Consider the following 23,434-nt stretch of genomic DNA (forward strand, 5'->3'; position numbering starts at 1 on the left):
ACACAATACCCGTTTATATGCCGCGCAAATCAGTAATCGTTGGAATATCCGGACCCTTAGTAAATGAGCCCCAATGTGTGACCTGCTGTGGATTTTTTTTATAGTACTGCTGGCAGTCTAAATCAGTGCGGGTTAGACAACACCAATTCTGTTTCATCTAACTACAGAGATAACGCAATGTGTGTCCAGCCCACATGCAATGGTTTTGGATGTGGGCTAGCCATTGTTTCTACACCTAGCACACATTCCAATGTATTACTATGAGCTCATATACACACCGTTGTGTTCACAGCCCTGTATATTAGAAGACTGCAAGACTATGAACATTCGGTTCATACATGGGGCCATGAAAACAACGGTCATGTATACATTGGTGTACCATAAAGCTGTTGGGCCCCAGTGCAAAATGTGTGCCAGGCCCCCAATAATAATGTATTGTTTCTAACACTAGTCTTCTCATATAGAAAGAGTACACCATATAGGCCCCCAAGACCTCTTGGGCCCAGTTGCTACCGCATCCTCTGCACCCCCACAGGTTATGCCCCTGCGTGTATATGAAATACATTGGGGCATGTGTGCAAGGAGTGGTCCATTCCACAAGAGATTATTCTGCAGCTTCTTAGTGGAGGGTTTTTGGGGATTTGGCAATTTTTTCTTTAAATTGGAACATGCTCTGAGTCTGGTGTTTCATTATAGTCATTTCATTATAGCAAATCCAAACAGTAAAAATGGTCACTACATTCAAAAACATTTCTTATAAATCAAATAGATTTTATTAATTAATTAATTTCTTCACAAAAAGATAATCATAAACATACAAGAAAGGGTAGTTATACAGGGGGAACATTTAGTTAAAAACAGTGCACAGCCACAGCCGCGGTGCTGCCTCCTACTGTGGTCCGCACACGCGAGGGAAAAGCATGTTCCGTACTCTCGCGATACCCAGGAGTTCACACTCTTAGTCGCGCGCATGCGCAATGTATCTGCATGCATCCACGGTCGCGACCGACATACAGGCGTAACCAGCTGCCAGGTATCTTAATTTTCCTTCCATTGTCGCCACCCCATTAGGTACTCCCCTTCTCAATCATTCCTCAATTCTTATTGGTCGATAGTGATATATTACCCACAATTAACTTTCACCTGACACTCCCCTTGAGAAAGCCAGTTGGCGAAACACATGTCGGGGCTGCACAGTGCACACCGCTTATCCCGGTATGGTAATGACCTTTAGTATTCACTGAGACTGCTTCCTCTAAAGCTGAGGCTTGTATTCTATTGCTCTTTGGTCTAAGTGACTCTATCCTGGATCCCATACTGAGTTTCCTTTTCCTTGGTATTCTGCCTTTCTACTATGTGGCTGTGCACTGTTTTTAACTAAATGTTCCCAGCGTATAACTACCCTTTCTTGTATGTTATGATTATCTTTTTGTGAAGAAATTAATTAATTAATAAAATCTATTTGATTTATAAGAAATGTTTTTGAATGTAGTGACCATTTTTACTGTTTGGATTTGATATTATTGGGGCAAAGGATTTAACAGTGGCACGTAAATTAGCTGCCCTTATCCTCAGCTCCCCTACCAGTTTGATGTCATTTCATTATAGGTGAAAATGCCTGAAAGACACTAGGCCACATTTACTAACACTTCTGCGACAGTTTTCTGTAGGACTTTGCACGCTCTTTTATGAGCAAACTGCTTGCACTTGTATATAAGAAGTGTCCATCCTTGTGGGGGCTTTGTGGTGCACAGTCGGACCGTGTGCAGTATTTATCATTCAGTGTCCGACAGAAATGTGTTGCACGTTGCATGTCAAAGGTGAACCAAAAAAATGTTGCTGCACTTTGGTGCTTTCTGCAGTGCTACAACAGAGTCATGAAGAACATGGGACACAATTCCTAAATCTGGCACACTCTGCACACCTAGTAAATGTGGGCAACTGTGTGTACAGAAAACACTTTCCCTTTATTACAACACACCTGTATATACTGTATCGTCATATCTGTATCAGAAAGCCTGATCATAACCCGAAATTGAACTAGAATCCACAGAGTACAGTACATTGTGTGCCGGAGCCATGGTAACTGCAAGCAGATTTTGGTCATTTGGTCATTTTGGTACTTGTTGTTGTTTCAAGTGCGTCTGGCAAATATTGGGAATATAAAAATGTGTTTTCATAGAAGGAATTAAAACTTTGCCCTCTGTACTAACTTTTTAAAGTTTAATGCAAATGCTTGAAACATTGGTCTACAAACATTAAAGGGGATATCCAGGGAGGAGAAGAGTTTCCTGGTAGCAGGGAATAATAATAATATAAAAAGCTGCTATCCTTTTCTTCTTGATCCTGTAAAACATGGCAGCGGGTAGCTGCAGTTTTATATGTGTGCCCATGTTGTTGCAGGATGACATCTCTGACTAACAATGAAACCAATCACAGGCTTTACCAATGATTATATGATCCTTCAGTCTCAACAACAAAGAGAATGGGGGCCATTGTTCTGAGTACAAGTAGGGGTTAGTATAGCTGATGTCATATGTGATAAATATCCCTGCCACTTAACTTTTATTCTACAATCCTTAATAGAACAAATTGCTGAAAATCACCCTAGAATTCACCCTAAAAATTACACAATGCATTCTCCCCTAAAATATTACACTACCTATTGGCTGGCCTAGTTTTTGTTAAATCCATATAGAAATTTTGATTCAATTTGGTTCGAAATAACATATTTTAAACCATTTCCTATGCCCGAGCCAGAAATTGAAACAAAAAGCCCCCTCCTCCTACCCCCCAGGACGCACCATACAGAGTATATACAGGCAGGACTCCACCCTCATAAACAGTATATACGGGAAGGATCCCACCCATAGATAGTATATACAGGCAGAACTTCTTCCATAGATAGTATATACAGGAAGGTCCCATCCCATCGATATTATACACAGGCAGCACCCCCAATAAAGAGTATATACAAGCCGTGCCCCTTAACCACATAGTTAGCATATATAGGAAGGTCCCATCCCATATATTATACACAGGCAGCACCCCCAATAAAGAGTATATAGAAGCCATGCCCCTTACCCGCATAGATAGTATATATAGGCAGGACCCACCCCCCCAATAGTATATATAGACAGGGCCCCCATAATTAGTATATACAGGCAGCTCACCCCCATAGGTAGTATATAATGGCAGGACATCACCCCCCAATAGTATATACAGCCAGGACGCCCATAGTGTATATAGGCAGGACTCCCATCTTCCCTGCAGCGAAATAGGCAGGGGAAGCTGTTGATGTGTCTGTGCTGGTATCTTATAGACGCTGATGCAATTGATTTTTCTGGTAGTAAAGACTTGCAAGCGTTTGACAGGTCCATAATACCTTTGATTCACTACCTCATGGCAAAATCCCTCCTCATGGCTACAGTATTTCTTCTACTCACAAATATTTAGCTCTACAAACCTCCAGATTAAAAAGAGTATAACCTAACCTAAAAATAAGTATAAACATAACTACTTTCGAGCTTGTTTTTAATAATCTTGCAACACTCTCTATGAACACTAGATGTCCTCAGCATGCATCTCCTCACATGGGCTGAGACTACAGACAATAAGGAATAAATATTACGGTATAATTTACTACTATGTGGATTGTGTTGCCCCTTTCTGACCTAGTTAAAAGGCTCTAAATACTGGGGCATTTGTAGCACATTTTGTACATATTGGTCCATACAGTACCTTAAAAAATTAAGGCTATTTAAATATTTAAAAATGTAAAAATGGTAATGGAACTTTTTTTCATTTTATGTTTTTTTGGAGGTGTTTAAAGTACAAATCTACTTTAGAGGTGTGGTATATATAATAATTGTGGGTGCTGTACGTACTTTAATTTATTTGGGGGAACATATATTGAGGATGTTTTATTTGTGTTGTCAGTAGAGATGAGCGAACATGCTCGTCCGAGCTTGATGCTCGGTCGAGCATTAGCGTACTCGAAACTGCTCGTTGCTCGGACGAATACTTCGCCCGCTCGAGAAAATGGCAGCTCCCGCCGTTTTGCTTTTTGGCGGCCAGAAACAGAGCCAATCACAAGCCAGGAGACTCTGCACTCCACCCAGCATGACGTGGTACCCTTACACGTCGATAGCAGTGGTTGGCTGGCCAGATCAGGTGACCCTGGGATAGACTAGCCGCTGCCCGCGCTGCTCGGATCATTCTGTGTCTGGATGCCGCTAGGGAGAGAGCTGCTGCTGGTCAGGGAAAGCGTTAGGGTGTTCTATTAGCTTACTGTTAGGCAGGAGTGATTCTCCAAGAACCCAACAGCCCTTTTTAGGGCTACAATAACGTTATACTTTTTTTTTTTTATTTGCAGCTAGTACCATATTGTGAGGAATTTGCAGGGGGACTTGCTACCGTTGTGTTTAGCTCTTAGTGACACACATATCCACCTCAAACACCAAAGTGGGAAAATTTATTAGGGGTTTGATTTCAATTAGGCACAGTCTGCCATTTACTTTTTATTTTACGTTTATTTTTTTAATAACTCAGTGTCATCTCATCTTGCATAGTAGTGTGCTTTCATACTTGGCTCGAAAATAGCCATAGGAGAGTCCAAACGGCTTACGCCTACAGTAGCGTTATATATATTTGATTTCTGGTTGATCTGCTGGTGGCTGTACTTGCTGCAGTGCATCTACTAGCAAATTGTGAGCAATTTGTAGTGAGACTTGCGACCGCTGTGTTTTGCGCTTAGTGACGCACATATCCATTGCAAAGACCGAAGTGGGAAAATTTATTAGGGGTTGGATTTCAATTAGGCACAGTCTGCCATTTCCTTTTTTATTTTACGTTTATTTTGTTTAATAACTCAGCGTCATCTCATCTGGCATAGTAGTGTGCTTTCATACTTGGCTAGAAAATAGCCATAGGAGAATCCAAACGGCTTACTTACGCCTACAGTAGCGTTATATATATTTGATTTCTGGTTGATCTGCTGGTGGCTGTACTTGCTGCAGTGCATCTACTAGCAAATTGTGAGCAATTTGTAGTGAGACTTGCGACCGCTGTGTTTTGCGCTTAGTGACGCACATATCCATTGCAAAGACCGAAGTGGGAAAATTTATTAGGGGTTGGATTTCAATTAGGCACAGTCTGCCATTTACTTTTTATTTTACGTTTATTTTGTTTAATAACTCAGCGTCATCTCATCTGGCATAGTAGTGTGCTTTCATACTTGGCTAGAAAATAGCCATAGCAATAGGATAGCATCGTTTGGTTTTAAAAACTCAAAAACACAAAAAAAAACAAAAAAACACAAAAAAAAGTTTAAAAAAAATTAAAGTTATAACTCTCATTTTAAAAATGTTTAACCCGAGGGCTAGGGGTAGAGGACGAGGGCGGGGACGTGGGCGTCCAACTACTGCAGGGGTCAGAGGCCGTGGTCCTGGGCGGGGTGAGACACCACCTGCTTATGAGGGAGCAGGGGAACGCCGCAGAGCTACACTCCCTAGGTTCATGTCTGAAGTTACTGGGACTCGTGGTAGAGCACTGTTGAGGCCAGAACAGTGCGAACAGGTGATGTCGTGGATTGCCGACAATGCTTCGAGCAATTTGTCCACCAGTCAGTCTTCCACGCAGTCCACCCATGTCACCGAAATCGCCACTCCTCCAGCTCCTGCACCTCAGCCTCCTCCCCCCCAGTCTGCCCCCTCCAAGGAAAATTTGGCATTTGAACCGGCATACTCTGAGGAACTGTTTTCTGGACCCTTCCCACAGTCACAAACCACTTGTCCGGTTGCTGCTGAGCAATTTTCCGATGCCCAGGTTTTCCACCAGTCGCAGTCTGTGGGTGATGATGACCTTCTTGACGTAGTGGAAGAAGTGTCTAAAGAGGTGTCCGACGATGAGGAGACACGGTTGTCAGACAGTGGGGAAGTTGTTGTCAGGGCAGGAAGTCCGAGGGGGGAGCAGACTGAGGGATCGGAGGATGATGAGGTGACAGACCCAAGCTGGGTTGATAGGCCGGGTGAACACAGTGCTTCTGAGACAGAGGAGAGTCCTCGACCAGAACAGGTTGGAAGAGGCAGTGGTGGGGCCAGACGGAGAGGCAGGGCCAGAGCTGGTGCATCAGCGCCAAATGTGTCAACTAGTGAAGCTCCCGTGGCGAGGGCTCTTGCGGCGAGGGCTAGATTTTCAGAAGTCTGGAGGTTCTTTAAGGAAACACCGGATGACCGACGGACTGTGGTGTGCAACATTTGCCAAACCAGGCTCAGCAGGGGTTCCACCACTACTAGCTTAACTAACACCAGTATGCGCAGGCATATGAATGCTAAACACCCCACTCAGTGGCAACAAGCCCGTTCACCTCCGGCCGTGCACACCACTGCTCCTTCCCCTGTGTCAGCTGATAGTCAGCCCCCTGCCCAGGACCCTGCCACAAAAACCCCATCGTCGCCTCCACGATCCTCCACAGCATCCACCAGCGTTCAGCTCTCCATACCCCAGACGCTGGAGCGGAAACGCAAATAAAGTGCAACCCACCCGCACGCCCAAGCCCTTAATGTCCACATCTCCAGATTGCTTAGCCTGGAGATGCTGCCCTATAGGCTAGTAGAGACCGAGGCCTTTCGCAACCTCATGGCGGCGGCCACCCCTCGGTATTCGGTCCCCAGCCGCCACTACTTTTCCCGATGTGCCGTCCCAGCCCTGCACCAGCACGTGTCAGACAACATCATCCGTGCCCTGACCAATGCCGTTTCTGACAAGGTCCACCTGACCACGGACACGTGGACGAGTGCTGCCGGGCAGGGCCACTATATATCACTGACGGCACATTGGGTTAACTTGGTGGAGGCTGGGACCGAGTCTGACCCTGCGGCTGGTCATATACTGCCGACGCCGAGGATTGCGGGGCCTACCTCGGTCCAGGTGTTTCAGGCCTACTATGCCTCCTCCTCCTCCCACCCCTCCTCCACCTCCTCCTCCTCCGAATTACCATCCGTGGGCATGGCGCCATCAGTCGGTAGCTTTAAGCACAGCAGCAGTGCCGTCGCTAAGCGACAGCAGGCGGTGCTCAAACTGCTGAGCCTAGGCGATAAAAGGCACACCGCCCAAGAGCTATTACAGGGCATCACGGCGCAGACTGATCTGTGGCTGGCACCGCTGAACCTGAAGCCAGGCATGGTTGTGTGTGACAACGGCCGTAACCTGGTGGCGGCTCTGCAACTCGGCAGACTGACACATGTGCCATGCCTGGCCCATGTGTTAAATCTGATAGTTCAGCGTTTCCTCAAGACATACCCTAATCTGTCTGATTTGCTCACGAAGGTGCGCCGCATCTGTGCGCATTTCAGGAAGTCCAGCACAGATGCTGCCACTCTCAGGGCAGCGCAGCGCCGCCTCCAACTGCCCGCTCACCGACTGTTGTGCGACGTGCCCACGAGGTGGAATTCAACACTGACCATGTTATCCAGAGTTTACCAGCAGCGCCGAGCCATTGTAGACTGCCAGATCTCAACTTCCACCAGAACTGGTAGTCAGGTCAGTCAGCTTCCTCAAGTCTACAATGAGGAGTGGACGTGGATGTCTGATATCTGTCAGGTGCTGAGTAACTTTGAGGAGTCAACACAGATGGTCAGTGGCGATGCCGCCATCATCAGCCTCACCATCCCGCTGCTTGGCCTGTTGAAAAACTCTCTGATCAGCATGAAGTCGGAAGCTTTGCGCTCGTCACAAGAGACGGGGGAAGAAGATTCCCTTGTTGATAGCCAAAGCACCCTTAGGTCTGTTTCTCAGCGCATATCGGAGGAGGTGGAGGTGGAGGAGGATGAGGAGGAAGAGGAGGAGAATGTTGGCGAGACACAAGAGGGGACCATTGTTGAGTCCTTCACTGTTCAGCGTGTATGGGCAGAAGAAGAGGAGTTGGAGGAGTTGGAGGAGGAGGAAATGGACAGTCAGGCCAGTGAGGGGAGTGAATTCTTACGCGTTGGTACTCTGGCGCATATGGCAGATTTCATGCTAGGCTGCCTATCCCGTGACCTTCGCGTTCAAAGAATTTATTCCAGCACCAATTACTGGGTGTTCACTCTCCTGGACCCACGGTACAAGCAAAATCTTTCCACTCTCATCCCTGGAGAGGAAAGGAGTGTGAGAATGCATGAATACCAGCAGGCCCTGGTTCACAAGCTGAAACAGTATTTCCCTTCTGACAGCGCTAGCGGCAGAGTGCGTAGTTCTGCGGGACAAGTAGCGAGGGAGAGTAGGCGAGCAGGCAGCTTGTCCAGCACTGGCAAGGGTACGCTTTACAAGGCTTTTGCCAGCTTTATGTCACCCCAGCAAGACACTGTCACCTGTCCCCAGTCTCGGCAGAGTAGGGCTGATCTTTACAGAAAGATGGTGAGGGAGTACGTAGCTGACCATACCATCGTCCTAAATGATCACACAGCTCCCTACAACTACTGGGTTTCAAAGCTGGACATGTGGCACGAACTGGCGCTGTACGCCTTGGAGGTTCTTGCCTGCCCTGCCGCTAGCGTCTTGTCCGAGCGGGTTTTCAGTGCAGCTGGTGGCATCATCACCGATAAGCGTACACGCCTGTCGACTGACAGCGCTGACAGGCTGACGCTTATTAAGATGAATAAAGCCTGGATTTCTCATAATTTCCAATCTCCACCAGGTGAAGGAAGCTCAACCTGAATAATTTATCCACTCCTCCTCCTCCTCATTTTCCTCCTTCTCCTCCTCTTTGTACAGTAAAGCAGAGGAAACTGGCTATTTTTTGACAGGGCCCACTGGCTCTAGCTATAGTACTTTATGCATTCAATTTTTCTGGAGGGCCACCTACCTGCTCCTCTGGTTTGAAAACTTTTTTGGACTGCCACATACAGGCACTAAATCTATTCCATTTTACTGGAGGGCCACCTACCTGCTCCTCTGGTTTGAAAACTTTTTTGGACTGCCACATACAGGCACTATCCAAATTAAATTGTCTCCATAGCAGCCTCCACACGTTGTCTCCATTGCTACCTCCAAAAGTCGTCCATATAGCTGCCTCCATACATCGTCCCCTTATCAAACGAGGTGTGTCAGGCAGAAATTTGGGTTGTTTTCATGGATTCCACATCAAAGTTGTTAACTTTGTCGCCACCCTGCTGTGTTATCCACAAAATATACTGGCAAACTTTTATCATTTACCAATATTATTTCAGCGCTTCTTGCGCATCTGTTTACATTCCCCTCACCCGGCATATCCTAAACTTATAAGAACGCTACTACACTTGATCTTATACAAAAGGTTCTTAGAAGTGCTGTTTGGGGAGTAGCCTAGAGACAGGGGCTTGGATTGGCGAAAGCTCGCCTGGCAGCGGAGCGCCAGCTCCATGCGCATCATGCGCTTCTTGCGCATCTGTTTACATTCCCCTCACCCGCCATATCCCAAACTTATAAGAACGCTACTACACTTAACTTGGTGCAGGCTGGGACCGAGTCTGACCCTGGGGCTGGTCATATACTGCCGACGCAGAGAATTGCGGGGCCTACCTCGGTCCAGGTCTCAAAGGTCTAGTATACCTCCTCCTCCTCCCACCCCTCCTCCACCTCCTCCTCCTCCGAATTACCATCCGTGGCCATGGCGCCATCAGTCGGTAGCTCTAGGAAGAGCAGCAGTGCCGTCGCTAAGCGACAGCAGGCGGTGCTCAAACTGCTGAGCCTAGGCGATAAAAGGCACACCGCCCAAGAGCTATTACAGGGCATTCCACATCAAACTTGTTAACTTTGTCGCCACCCTGCTGTGTAATCCACAAAATATACTTGCAAACTTTTATCATTTACCGATATTATTTCAGCGCTACACTTGATCTTATACAAAAGGTTCTTAGAAGTGCTGTTTGGGGAGTAGCCTAGAGACAGGGGCTTGGATTGGCGAAAGCTCGCCTGGCAGCGGAGCGCCAGCTCCATGCCAAGATCCAACTAACATAGTTTTAACTGCAGCACCTTTAATCTACTACTAGTTCACTGCCTCCATACATGGTCCCCTTATCAAACGAGCTGTGTCAGGCAGAATTTTGGGTTGTTTTCATGGCTTCCATGTTAACTTTGTCGCCACCCTGCTGTGTAATCCACAAAATATACTGGCAAACTTTTATCATGTACCGATATTATTTGAGCGCTATTTTTGCTCACCTCCTTTGGTTCCTCTCTGCCACCCATTGGTTTGAAGCCTGAGTCCATTTAGGGTATGTCGCCATGACACTCTCTAGCCTGCTGCCGCTGCCTCTGCATGCCGTCCCCTATAGTGTCAGGGTCAATTATTGGATGTTTTAGATGCTATCTAGCTTCATTCTGTCACTCTGTCATGGCCATGCTGTTGCCCATAATTTTGGCATAATGGTGCGATTAAGCAGCCTCAGAGGCATCCATGCATGCTGCCCCTGCTGTTTCCTGTCCATTTCTGTGGTGTTTACATCCTTTTCTGAGGTTCCCAGGTGTTTGGCCAAGCTTCCCTGTGCAGAGCCTTGGTCCCCTTGAAAAATGCTCGAGTCTCCCATTGACTTCAATGGGGCTCGTTATTCGAGACGAGCACTCGAGCATCGGGAAAAGTTCGTCTCGAATAACGAGTACCCGAGCATTTTAGTGCTCGCTCATCTCTAGTTGTCAGTTGTGTTGTTATGGGTATAAATTATTTAGGAGCACAGTGTGGTAACTGTAGTACTTTTAGGGTGCGTCCACACGTTCAATTTTGCAGATGCAGTTTTTGAAGCCAAAAGCAGGTGTGTATAATGATGAGTGAGGATTATCATTGCGAAGAGTTACTCCTCCTCTATTTTCACTCCACTCCTGGTTTGGACATCAAAAACTGCATCTGAAAAACTGAACATTTCGACGCACCTTTAGGGACACAGTGTGGGGATTTGCTGCACGTAACTGAAGACATGTGGTGGCGAATTCAGCCGTGATGAGTGACAGATGGGAGAAATTGTAATGAACTTCCTGACAAAGCAGATCGTCACCTGTGAGGTACTAGATGCCAATTCTGTCTCCATCACTGACTGACCTACTAGTGACATGTTTAGTGTCAGTCGCAGGGTGTCAGTGATCTGGTAGCAGTGTGTGGGATGTTCTCAATAGTTAGTAATGTTTCCAGCATTTTCTGATGAGGTTTTAAATGTTTTTTTTTTTATAGATTTTCCTGCAATTTCAATGCGTTGAATATAGCATGGGAAAAGGTGTAAGTTGTTAGGGGTGGAGTGCGTTATTTAATGGGTGGCTTAAAGGAGACCTAAAAGCAGTATTTCACATGTCAGGTTAATCACAGTTGCCATGATACACAACACAAACATGAATATGACCACCATATCTGCTGCCTTGCTTTTGAGAAATCACATTCAGCATATTTACCTCGATTCAGTTTATGGAGCCGAAGTCATGTGGGTGTGTTTTCAATGGTGACTTCAGACGCCCACTTGACTTCGGCTCCAGAAGTTGAACAGAGATACAGTAGACAGTTTTTCTTAAGGTGATTTCTCAAACAATCAACCTGCAGAAATCTCAGTCAAATATATAACGTGATTTGTGAAATCTTGCTGACAGGTTTCCTTTAATCCCTTAAGGACGCAGCCATTTTGTAGATTAAAGCTCAACCCCATTTTTTGGATTCTGACTTGCGTCTCTTTATATGGTTATAACTTTTGAACACTGTTACTTATCAAAGCGATTCTGTGATTGTTTTTTCCTCACATGTTGTACTTCATTTTAGTGGTAATTTTTGGCTGATAAGTTTTGCGTTTATTTAGAAAAAAAAGAAAAATTTGGGAAAAAATTTTCCATTTTCGGAATTCAAAATCATCGCGTTTTCAAGCAGATAGATTTACCACCTAAATAAGTTGCTGAATAACATTTCCCATAAGTCTACTTTACAGTTTCAGCATTTTTGAAATGTCTGGATAATATATTTTGATGTCAGGCGGCTTACAAATCAAATATGATTTTCAGAATTGACTATTTGGCTAACATCAAAAACCCCCTATATAATCAACCCATTTTCAAATTTGCACCCCTGAAACTATCAGAAACAGCTTTTAGGAAGATTATTAATCCCTTGAGATCTTCATAGTAATTACTGTATTTTTTGGACTATAAGGCGCACCGGATTATAAGGCGCACAATCAATAAATGCCTGCTAAAACGTCTAGGTTCATATATAAGGTGCACCTAATTATAAGGATGAATGACCACCAGGTGGCAGACCTGTGCACAGTTCAAGGCAGCTGATGTCTGTTAGTACGGTTCATTTATAAGGTGCAAGTCCAAAAAATACGGTACATCAAAATGGAGTTGAAATTTAGAATGTTCAAATTTTACGTTCATTTAGTCCTAAAATCTATGGATTCTATATGTACAGCCTTATGTGGGTTCCCCCAGCAGCCCTGAGCCCCAGCACTTGCCCAGGTATGACCAGTGCTGGTGCTGGCCCTGTCTCAGGTCTCACCTATGCTTCAATGGCTCAATGCTATATGGATGGTACCATAATATATGCTCTAATTTAATGGTGTATCAGGATTGCTTGTTACTCCTGGCCATGAAATAATTGATGCTATAGCTATGCCCCTGGATGTATACACCATATGAGCACTGCAGACAATAATAGCAGAACTCATTTGCGGTAATATGATAAGACGCGGAGTGCACTCTCTGGGATCTTCTGGTGTCATACACTGGTCATGGAGGGCTCAGGCCTGACACATTATTCAATCATACAGAACATGAGCTGCCTCTGCTGGATGAGGAAAATGTACAACATAAAGCGAATTGAATCAGGTTATTTTTAGATGGTTTCTTCAAGAACTGTTTCCTATCCCGCAGGCTTTCATTGGGTTTGGCTTCCTGTTCTGTGCGCTCATGGCTGGACTGACTTGGGTACAAGAATGTCAGAGTCAGGTAAGTTTATATTTGTGCTGCCACAGTCATATTATAAAACACGTGGCATATGTATAATGTAGAGAAATGTAGATAGTATGCCAACGCATGCTTTCAGCCTGGTCACGTGCCAAGCTGAGGAGTCCTGGCACGTGCCTTAGGAGGTGATAGCTGTGGCAATGGGGATCCATCTTCTCCTCAATCTATAAATCACACATACACATCTTAATAATCATCTTATGATACAAACTATCTTTCAACATTTCCCTATGAAATAGCCCTCTAAATGGGTTATCCTACATGCAATTGATTGTATTGATGATGGTTGGCGTATAATAATGGATCTCCTGCAAGAAAATCATCTTCATATAATATGACGCAGGAGAGGGGTGGTCCTGATAAGAAGGTGTATAAATTATACATAGAGATGTAATGTACCAGTCGACTGGCTATTACTAAATTCTACACCCAGCTAGCTTTGTGGGGCTGGCTGGAGAGGGCTGCAGAATTTCCCTACCACCTTCAAGTTTTTAGCACCTTTAAGTGTGGGACACACCCATTTTCTCTATTTATTACTTTATTGCTGCCATCTTCTGACCAGAGAACATTTGTACAAGTTGTTTCTGTTAGACTGACCGTATTAATGGTTAACCCAAAAAACACTCTGCCCGCCCTCGGCCCCCACCCAAAAACGGCCAGGCTGTTTGGGTGGTGGGCCAGGCTGATCCAAAACAGGAACCTACACTGCACTCCCAGGCGCAGCCAAGTTGTCCGGGAGAGGAGACACAGGAGCAATCCTGCGGAGCCTAACCGCACCAGCCGCGGCCGACGCTGGCACCAGTGCGCGCTTTGCTGGCACCAGAGCCGAGGTAGGGTTCCATGACAGAACCCTCGCTTGGCTCCGTGTCTTAAAGGGGTATTCTCGCCTGGGCATTTACATTCAGTTTCACTAATCTTCCATTTATAAACATTTCTTCAATTGGATGTTATTAAAAAATGTTCCTGTGTGAAGATAATTTCTCATAAATGTAGTCATTCTGTCCCTTAGAAACGAGATGGCTTCCTCGGTTACGACCACTTCACACTCTGGCAGCCATGGCCAGACATGAGCTATTGAGTCTTGTCTGACCTCCTGGATTCAGCAATCATTACCACAGGACGACTGTGGGTCATGTAGTAAATCCCGGACATTTCATATACAAAAACCTTTTCTTTCTTTGTGCAATCCCTCCAGCAGACGTGGCCGTATCCGAGGAAGCCATCTCGTTTCTAAGGGACAAAATGACTACATTTATGAGAAATTATCTTCACACAGGAACATTTTTTTTATAACATCTAATTGAAGAAATGTTTATATATGGCAGATTTATCAAACTGAATGTGAATGCCCAGACGAGAATACCCCTTTAAGCGGTGATGGGCTGAGCCTGCACAGTGCGTGACCGCAACGTGCAGGCCAGGCAGATGGGGGTGGGGAAGGAGGAGCAGCTGACAATGGAGGAGAGAGATCCGGCTGGGCCAATAACGGGGTCAGCCAGCCGGAGCCCTCCCTCCTCAGCTTTTCTTCCAGCAGGGCCAACAATGCAGGGTCTGCCATTACTTGCGGATCGACGCCTTGAATCTCTTGAGCACAGAGCAGTCCAAAAGAGGCCGGACTAGCCCCGCACTGAAAGCTAAATAGCCCAGGCTAGCCCCATCAAGTGACCAGCTAAATTAGCTGGCCACGTGACCCGGCAGGGAGGGGGAGGGGGCGAGGAAGGAGAAACAAGGAGGGCAGGTCGGGCCAAAAACTTGTACTCCCGGCCAGTCCTGCAGCCCCCAGGCTTAGGCAGCCTGCGGGCTGAGCATTATGAAGGGTTAAATGGATCTCACTTATTTTATGTCTGAAATTATTATAACCATCCTAAGGTATAGCAAGCTGTGGTAGGTTGGAAACCCAGAGTGTCTAAACAAAACAAGCCTGTAAGTATAGACTCTGCCATGGGGGTTTATGTCTCACGCTTGAGACTGATTGCTGCATGCTGCTATTCTATGCTGCTGAAGCAGCAGAGATGATCTGGCTCAGCAGAGATACTTGCCAGCCCAGATGACCTCTGGTGCGGGCTGAGGTTCCTGCCAGCCAAGGATTTTTCCTTCTGCTACAGCCAGCAAATATACAGCTCTACTAGGCCTTTGAAGGAAGGAGTTCACAGCCAGTCTGCTGTGCAGTCCCTGGCCTGCAGCTTCCATCACAGGCCTCCCTCGTACCACTTGTTGCAAACTAGTCACAAACACCGGGTGTGCCCCAGCCACGCCCACCCATCCCTATTCACAGCATTGTAGATGCGGGACGGATGGTCTGTCATGAAGCTAAATCCAGCACTGCTCCCACGGCCATGTTTGTTTACATGGCGCACGGACCGGAGCGACAGCAGCGCTAGACACCAGGAGGGCGACAGAAGGTAAGTACATCTTTATTTTTTCAAGAAGCCCCTTCCCGGCCACCTTTTGTTTTTTTTAAGAAGTCTCGGGCAACCCCTTTATTGTACATAATTGTGGTATCATATGCTACATTTAGCCAACTGAATGCATCTGTAGGGAAAGTGTATCAAAATACAGTGGTTGATAGTCTTCACCATGTTAGGCTGCTGATGTGTTTATTTTCTGTTTCTTGAGGGCATATCCTGTGTGTATCCTTTTTGCTGTGACTGCATTGGCCCTTTATTCTGTTTGGTGGGGTCCTGGGAGGTTCTGATGCCCAGACCTTTCTCTTTCTTTCCTGTTTCCACTCCATCTTTTTTCCTTCTTTCGGTCCCTGTCTTGTCTCTCTTAGTATATATTTTGAAGCAGTTCATAGTAAATTTTGTTTCTTTTCCTATTGAATGTTTGATATTGTACGAGGGAAGTAGGGTTGTTTTATTTTAGTCACTTCCTTTGGTACAGAGCATTCATTATTGCTTGTTATTAGTTGGATGGATCCTGTATACTTAGCTGTTTCCTGAAATGTGCACCAACTTTCTTGGATTCTATTTTTGTTTTGGAAATCCTTAAAGGACTAAATGACTGATGACCTCAGGTCATCAATTTTTGGTCGCTCGCTGGTCAACCCTAACCAACCCCACTGATCTGTGAGAAGAGACTGCATTATTCAGAAGTGCTATGTTCTCTGTACTCTGTATTGTGGCCATGCTTGGTATTGCAGTTAAGCCCCAATCACTTAAATGACAGATGAATGTAACATTGCAAGCCAAGAAAGTGAAAACAGCACTAACCAGAGGATTGATGTATCAACCCTTAGAGGAAAGCAAACTTTCTGAGCTCTAGCTCTCAGTTCCCACGTTTCTCCGATACTTCAAGTTTTGTGCACTGTGCATGAAAGAAAGTTCAACTTAAGGGTACATGCACACGACCGTCAGGGGGGAAGGGGCAAATTTGTGGCCGCTTATACGTCCCCATAGCCTGCAATGGCGGCCCAGGGGCGATAAGTTCTGCGCCATACAAGGGGTACAGATAGAGCATGCTCTATCTTCCGCTGTGTGTGCTGCCATGTGACCTGTTTCCTATGGGAAGGGGTGAGCAGTGCTCCTACAGCTCTCTAGCGCGCCACTGTATGTACCCTAAGAGTGATTTCTCCAGACCTGGAGACAACATATGAAGTAACATCCTATGGTCTGAGGGGGCCACTTATTTGTAAAAAAGAGTCAGGTGAAGCCACCAAATTCGGGCCAGGTGCAGAAACAAAAAACTGAAAGTACTTGAGCACTCTCAGGCTCCTCCAGGGGCAGTGGACCCACTGGATCACTGCGGACGATAACGTACGCCGACACCTGGGACCGGAATCTAAGTGGCAACCGGCTTTCACCAGTGCCCGGCGCAAAGTGGGTTGGACTTTTTGCGGCGTGGTACCAACATGTCGTTCCACAGGTACGACTTTGTCCGCGGTGACAGCCAAGGTGAGGTAAACAGACGTCGGGCAGGACATCACGACGGGCAGCACGGGATTGGAGTTGGGACGTAGCAATCGCTCAAGACAGGCAGCAGAGGATCGTAGTCAGGATCAGAATCGGGGTTACAACATGGAACCAGTTTTTTCTACGGCACTAGGCACAAAGATCTGGCAGAGAATGCTGGGAGAGGACAGCTTTTAAGGCTATTCTGGAATGGCTAGCACCAATCAGCGGTGCCCTGGCCTTTTAAATTTTCTTAAGCAGCTCCAGGAGACGGGGACACGAGCATGGGCGCCAGACAGGTAGCAGGAACTCGGAGAAGTGAGTGAATGCTGCGGGGCACTGGGGCACATGGAGGACCAGGGGTGAGTCCGTGATCCTTCGCCCCCCCCCCCCCCCCTCTTCTTGGGCTGGAGGAATCACTGCAGGAGGCCATGGTCCAGGATATCTTCCTCGGGTTCCCAAGATCTCTCCTCAGGCCGGAACCCCTTCCAGTGAACCAAGAAGAACCACTTACCTATCACCGTCTTCATATCTAGGATGTCTTTTACCTCGAAGACATCGGTCGAATCAGCCTCAGGAGCGGGAGGAGGTACTTGCCGGTAAAAGCGGTTCAGGATGTCTGGCCTGAGTAGAGATACGTGGAAGGAGTTCGGGAAACGCATGATGGGAGAAAGGTACAACTTGTAGGCCACGGGATTGATGTGCCTCAGCACCTTGAAGGGACCCAGGAAACAAGGACCAAGTTTGTAGCCAGGGATCTTTAGCCTGGCATACCTGGAGGATAACCAGACTTTGTCACCTGGAGAGAAGGTAAGAGGAGGCCTTCGTTGCTTATCAGCCTGAAACTTGGTTCGGAACACCAACACTATGGCTACACATGCATATATTCACTGGATTTCTGTTGCATGAAAGCCGGCGCCTATGCGCCAAAATCTGATCGTGTGCGACACAATCCCCTTCTAAATCCCTGTCCCAGTGGCGCGATCCCCGAAACCATATGAAAATCCGATGGAATTGCGGCCGCAGGACCCTTAGTAAATAAGCGCCATGGAGACATTAGAGAGTAATAACAGTCATATGAAACAATAGGATTGAGGGCCCTGCTTGCAAGAGCTTACAGTCTATAAAAAATCTAAATGTGTAAGAATTTGTGCAAGTATGATTATATTGCATATATTTTGCTACGAGAGGCTGGGCCCCATAGCAGATTACTTCCTCCTTACAGCATAACCATACATACAGTATACACACACTACATATACATACATACAGCATGTACACCCATACATACAGCACCATATACACCCACGCAGCATATATAGATCGCATTTACACACACATACAGAAAATACACACATACAATACTGCATACAAACATAAACACGTACGGCATATAAACACCCAATACCCAGCTAAAACCCCAAATTCCGGGCCCCCTGACACTGTGGGGCCCATAGCAGCTGCTACCCCTGCAGTTACACCCCTGCTGACATTCCAGCAATGAGAGATCTCACCCATCGTGCTGATGTAGTTCTAGTTGATGTATTAGGATATGAGGATATTATACATTTAATTCCAATGTGAGGACATTAAATATTTTATTCCTAGAACTGTATTGATCCACGTCAGTAAGAGGTGATGAATAAGCGTCTGCGGAGATATTTCCCTGATTAAAAAACCTTCTGCAGAATCTCTGCATGGAAACCTAGAGATGTGGAGGGAGAGAGTGAATGTGGGGGTGGAGGACAGAATCAAATACAGCGAGATAGAAATCTGGAAAGTGGGTGAAGAAGAGCTGAACAATTCAAACATTTGAGGAGACACAGACTTTGCCTTGTGTCAGGAGCGAGTAATTATCTGGGCTCCAGTGATGTGTCGCCAGCGCTTGATGTGGAGGCGGGGCACGCCGCTTTTGAACAACATCTTCCAATCTTCATAAATTGGCCCATAACTTCTAAATACATGGAGCTTCTTCTCTTGTACTTGCTTTGAGCTACAGCTGTTCTAAAGCTAAGTTCAGACATTTTGGGAGCACATCTGGAGTAGTAGTACAACATAGGGCCACACGTATAATAATAATTCCTTTATTTATATAGCGCACACAGATTACGCAGCGCTGCACAGAGCTTGCCAAATCGGTCTCTGTCCCCAATGGGGCTCATAATCTAATCAACCTACCAGTATGTTTTGTAGTGTGGGAGGAAACCGGAGGACCTGAAGTAAACCCACGCAAACGTGGAGAGAACATAATGGGGGTCATTTACTAGGGGCCCGATTCGTGTTTTCCTGACGTGTTACCCGAATATTTCCAATTTGCGCCGATTTTTCCTGAATTGCCTCGGGATTTTGGCGCACACGAACATATTGTGGCGCATCGGCGCCGGCATGCACGCAACGGAAATGTGGGGGCGTGGCCGTAGAAAAACCCGACGGATTCGGAAAAAAGGCGCATTTTTTTAAAAAAAGTGTCGCTCGACACGCACTTACCTTCACCCAGGGTAGGACGGTGAACGCCGATGCAATCCGATGGTCTTCAGCGCAGCAGCGACACCTAGTGGACGTCGGAGGAACTGCCTTAGTGAATCCCGGACGGACCCGAATCCACCGCAGTAAATCTGACCCACAAACTCTTTGCAGATGTTGACCTGGGAATTGAACCCAGGATCCCAGCGATGCAAGGCTGTAATGCTAACCACTAAGCCACCATGCTGCCCTTCATCTTAATCTAATGCATGTTTTTTGTTTGTATTTTAGGGACTTTCTAGGTGCATTGGGTTATTTGGGTAATTCCTGCACCTTTTTCCAGCATTGTGCTGGAGCAGTAACCCTGATTTGTGTTTAATTTGTCTTTGTATTTCTCCGTCTTCCAGATCTTTGCACCTAAAAAAATTTTTTTTTTGCTCCTAAAAGGCCAGAAATAATTGCGCAAAATTACTCAATTCCTGCCCATGCGTGGGATGGACAATGGTATGAGTTGCGCACAAATGTGCACCTAAAAAGCCTAAAAATAATCCTTGCATTTGACAAAGAGCAAATGTGGCGCAAAAAAGAGGCAAGAAACACAATGAAAATGTGATAAATAACCCCCAAAGACTGTCACCTCTTTCTTTAGGCGTTTTATTTCATACTAAATTAGTGATTTATTCATAGTTCCCAACTGTCATGGATCTTTTAGGAGAGTCCTAGGTTTCAGGGTCTTCCCTGCTGCCAGAGGTGGTGGGGGGAGGGGCAGGAGGTATGTCAAAGGCGTGAATAAATGTAATGGCATTGCAAGGAGTTGTTGACCTCCTGCATCACCGCTGAGCTTCTGGCATGCTCCACCAAAGGAAAAAAAACAAAGGTCACAAAATAGTTTGTAAGTTCTCCCTGCGTGGGTTTCCGTCAGGTCCTCCGGTTTCCTCCCACACTCCAAAATATACTGGTAGGTTGATTAGATTGTTAGCCCCATTGGGGACAGGGACTGATTTGGCAAACTCTGTGCAGTGCCGCATAATCTGTGTGTGCAGTGACCTGGACATGCCCAGTATACATCTGGCAGTCTGTCACTATATGTTTGGTCACCTGCATAGCTTAAACCCCTGTTTTCTCATATATGTACTCCCTTACCTAGTCTTTCATGCATCTTTTGTAAGCACATGTGAAGGTATAGGCCCAAGCCTAGTGTGGGAGTAGTTCATTCTCCATTTTAGATTTCCATGTGGTTTGTATAATTGTATTATATCACTTAGCCCCATCTTGTGGTAAAAAAATTGCTAATTGCATCTGCCATTGACACTAATGTTAGTGCCCTCCCTTCTATATTACGCAATATTACTGTAATATTACATCATCTGTACATGGTCAAGCTGTGGGAGTGGATCTTCTGAATCACCTGACCTCCAGGGCCAGTCAAGGCTTTGATTGCTCTGGAAGGAGGAGTCCCAGGAGCAGCCCTCTGGATAGAGGGTCTGTAACCCTGTAGTTTTAGAGAGAACACACTTCGGTGTGTGCAGTGTGTAGACACACTTCAGTGTGTGGTCAAGTAGGTCTGTGAGGAGAAAGAGCCATAGGCCATATCCTTTGCAAGCCTGTTCATCACCCGTTTACCCAAGTTAGCAGGGATTACTACGTGCATCCTCTTTAACCGTCTGTGGGACAATACATAATATATATACAGAGCCCATAGCAAGCTGTCTTGGAAGTTTGAGGGTCATCCCGCCAGCAGCGCCAAAGTTTGTTCGTATTTAAGCACGTACCCTGTCTAATAGGAAGTAAAGTCATTGGGAGCAGGTATTCTACTCAGCTCAAGCAAGCATAGTTATTGCTAGTCCAGGCCTCTGTGAAAAGACTCCGCTCATCTGCTTCAGAAGACCACTTACCATCAGCTACACCATCCAAAACGACTGTGATCTGGATTTCTCGTGTCCTGCCAATAAAGAGCAACGGTTACCCCCGAGACTGGGCGTCTGAAGTCTTCATTGCTACAGGTACCTACGTGGGGGCGGGTAATCGGGACACACAAGGAGTGTGAGTGCCACCTGGGATTGGGGCCCATGTATTCCCTCGGATATGGACTACCACCGTGTGACACCTTAAAGGCCCAGCACCCCAAATACAATCCCGGGTCACCACATGTTCTTTTTGGCGTCCCCGAACAGGATCAGCCCAGTGCGCCTAAGAGCCACAATGAAGACTTCCGATTAATCGGTGGCGTCACGAAAAATTGTTAAAGAGACATTACAAGTCATCTAAAATCATTACTGTGCTTGTGAAAAAGTGAGGGTGCCGTCCCTTTGACATTGAGACTGCATCACTTTAAATCTGTGTGGTGTGAATTGCAAGCATCCCCTATTGTGGATTCCAGTTGCCATTGTTGTGGATTACAGTTGTTGCTGCCGCTGTGCATCTTCTATTGTGGACTGCAAAAGTTACCTATAATTGTGTGAAGCAAAGGATTGTGCTGCCAGAAGAGCATACAAGAGGTTAATTGTCTCCCCCAGCAGCTCTGCATTGTAGCTCCGCCCACCTGCATCGTGTTCAGGTCCTCCTCTCTTCATTCCTGCAAAGTGGAACTATTCTGTGTTGTTCCTGTACTAAAGGGGAAGGATTTCTTAGCTGCACCACATACAGTTGCTAGGCACTGCCATCTTGCACAGAGTACCAGACCCTCAGCTCTGTCACCACTGCTGCATTGCTCCATTCTACTGTTCTCCTATCATTCAGTCTGCAGCTCCAGTTGTTTTCTTCAGCCTGTTTGTGCCTGCATTTTCTAGTGATTGCTGCTGTGAGCGCAGCACCTGTCATTACAGCTATACAGATAAGTGCAACTCTTCGTTTTTCAGCAGTGTTATATAAAGGAAAGGAAGTTATATATTTAGAGACTGTGTTTTGCATAAGATAATTTTTCTTAAAGCGACAGCAGCCATATTTTCCTTAAAGAGCCAGTACATTAATTTTTGCAAAAAAAAAAAATGTCTACTTCTTCTCAAAATGATCAGGCTTGCCCTAGCAGCCCTGCATCTTCATCTGCTACTGCTCCTACACCACAGGTTACAGCTGCTGCACCTGTTCCAGCCCCTGCTATAGCAACAGGAATGCCTTTCTTCATAGGAACCTCTAATCTCCCAAGTTACAGAGGGGATCCTCATACCATTGAGGCATTTAAAGAAAAGATATTGCGTACCATTGAACTTGTGTCACTTTCTCCCAAACAGCAGGTACAGCTTCTAATAGGACAACTTGATGGTCCTGCTGCAGAGGAAGTCCGTTCCTGGCCATCTACAGAAAAGACCAGTGTTGACCAGATTCTCAATCTTCTCAAGAAGGAATTTGAGGTCCAATCACCAACTGAGGTTCGTCTGAAATTTTATGACCGACGTCAGAAACCTGGAGAAACGCTCAGAGAATATGCCCTCGCCCTCCAGGCTGCATACAGATCTTTGTGTCAAGTAGATACCATTGACCCTGTTGCTGCTCAAAGCATGATCACTGATAGATTTATAGAAGGCGTTGATTCCAGGCTAATACAGAGCCAACTCCGCATGCTGGCAGCCCAGAACCCAACCATGTCCTTTCTAGACTTCAAGACTTTAGCCTTACGAGTAGTAGGAACTGACTCACCCTGTGCTAGTTATACTTCTGCCACTAATTCTCCAGACCTGGCTGGTGGAATTTCTACTGCATCCCTATTACCTCCTGTTTTACCTATGCAGGCCACTCAGACTGTCCAGTCAACCCCTGTTACTACACCTAATACCACTGATGTACTTGCCCAAGTTGTTGACTCTCTGTGTCAAGCCTTAAAGGAAATAAAGGTTCAGCCCTCATCCCGTGAGTCATCTTTAGCCAGGACATTGTCTCCAGAACCACGTCCTAATCACCCGAGACCTGATAGGCCCCCTCCTGAAAGGTCTCCACGACATGAACCTCCTTATTGTACTTACTGTGAACGTCCTGGGCATTACAAATACCAATGTTACCAGTTAAACGGGCCACTCCCGAGGCCAAGGGCCGCCCCTCGGGTAGTGAATCCAAGGGCCCAGAGGGACGATCGCAATGGATTTCAAAGTTCATCTCGAAATGCCCGTACATAACGGTTTGTGTAGATGGTG

The 23,434-nt window shown here is 46.2% G+C and overlaps 1 protein-coding gene across 1 annotated transcript in view; it reads left to right on the forward strand.

The window, feature by feature from the left end:
• The window catches only part of TSPAN32 (tetraspanin 32), a 49,522-nt gene that overhangs the window by 7,629 nt on the left and 18,459 nt on the right, over positions 1-23,434 (forward strand). The window contains exon 4 of the mRNA XM_072118114.1: positions 12,862-12,936. Coding sequence (XP_071974215.1) covers positions 12,862-12,936 — 75 coding nt within the window. The remainder of the gene's footprint in view (positions 1-12,861; positions 12,937-23,434) is intronic.

The sequence above is a fragment of the Engystomops pustulosus genome, chromosome 7 (genome assembly GCF_040894005.1).
Source record: "Engystomops pustulosus chromosome 7, aEngPut4.maternal, whole genome shotgun sequence".
NCBI lineage: Eukaryota > Metazoa > Chordata > Amphibia > Anura > Leptodactylidae > Engystomops > Engystomops pustulosus.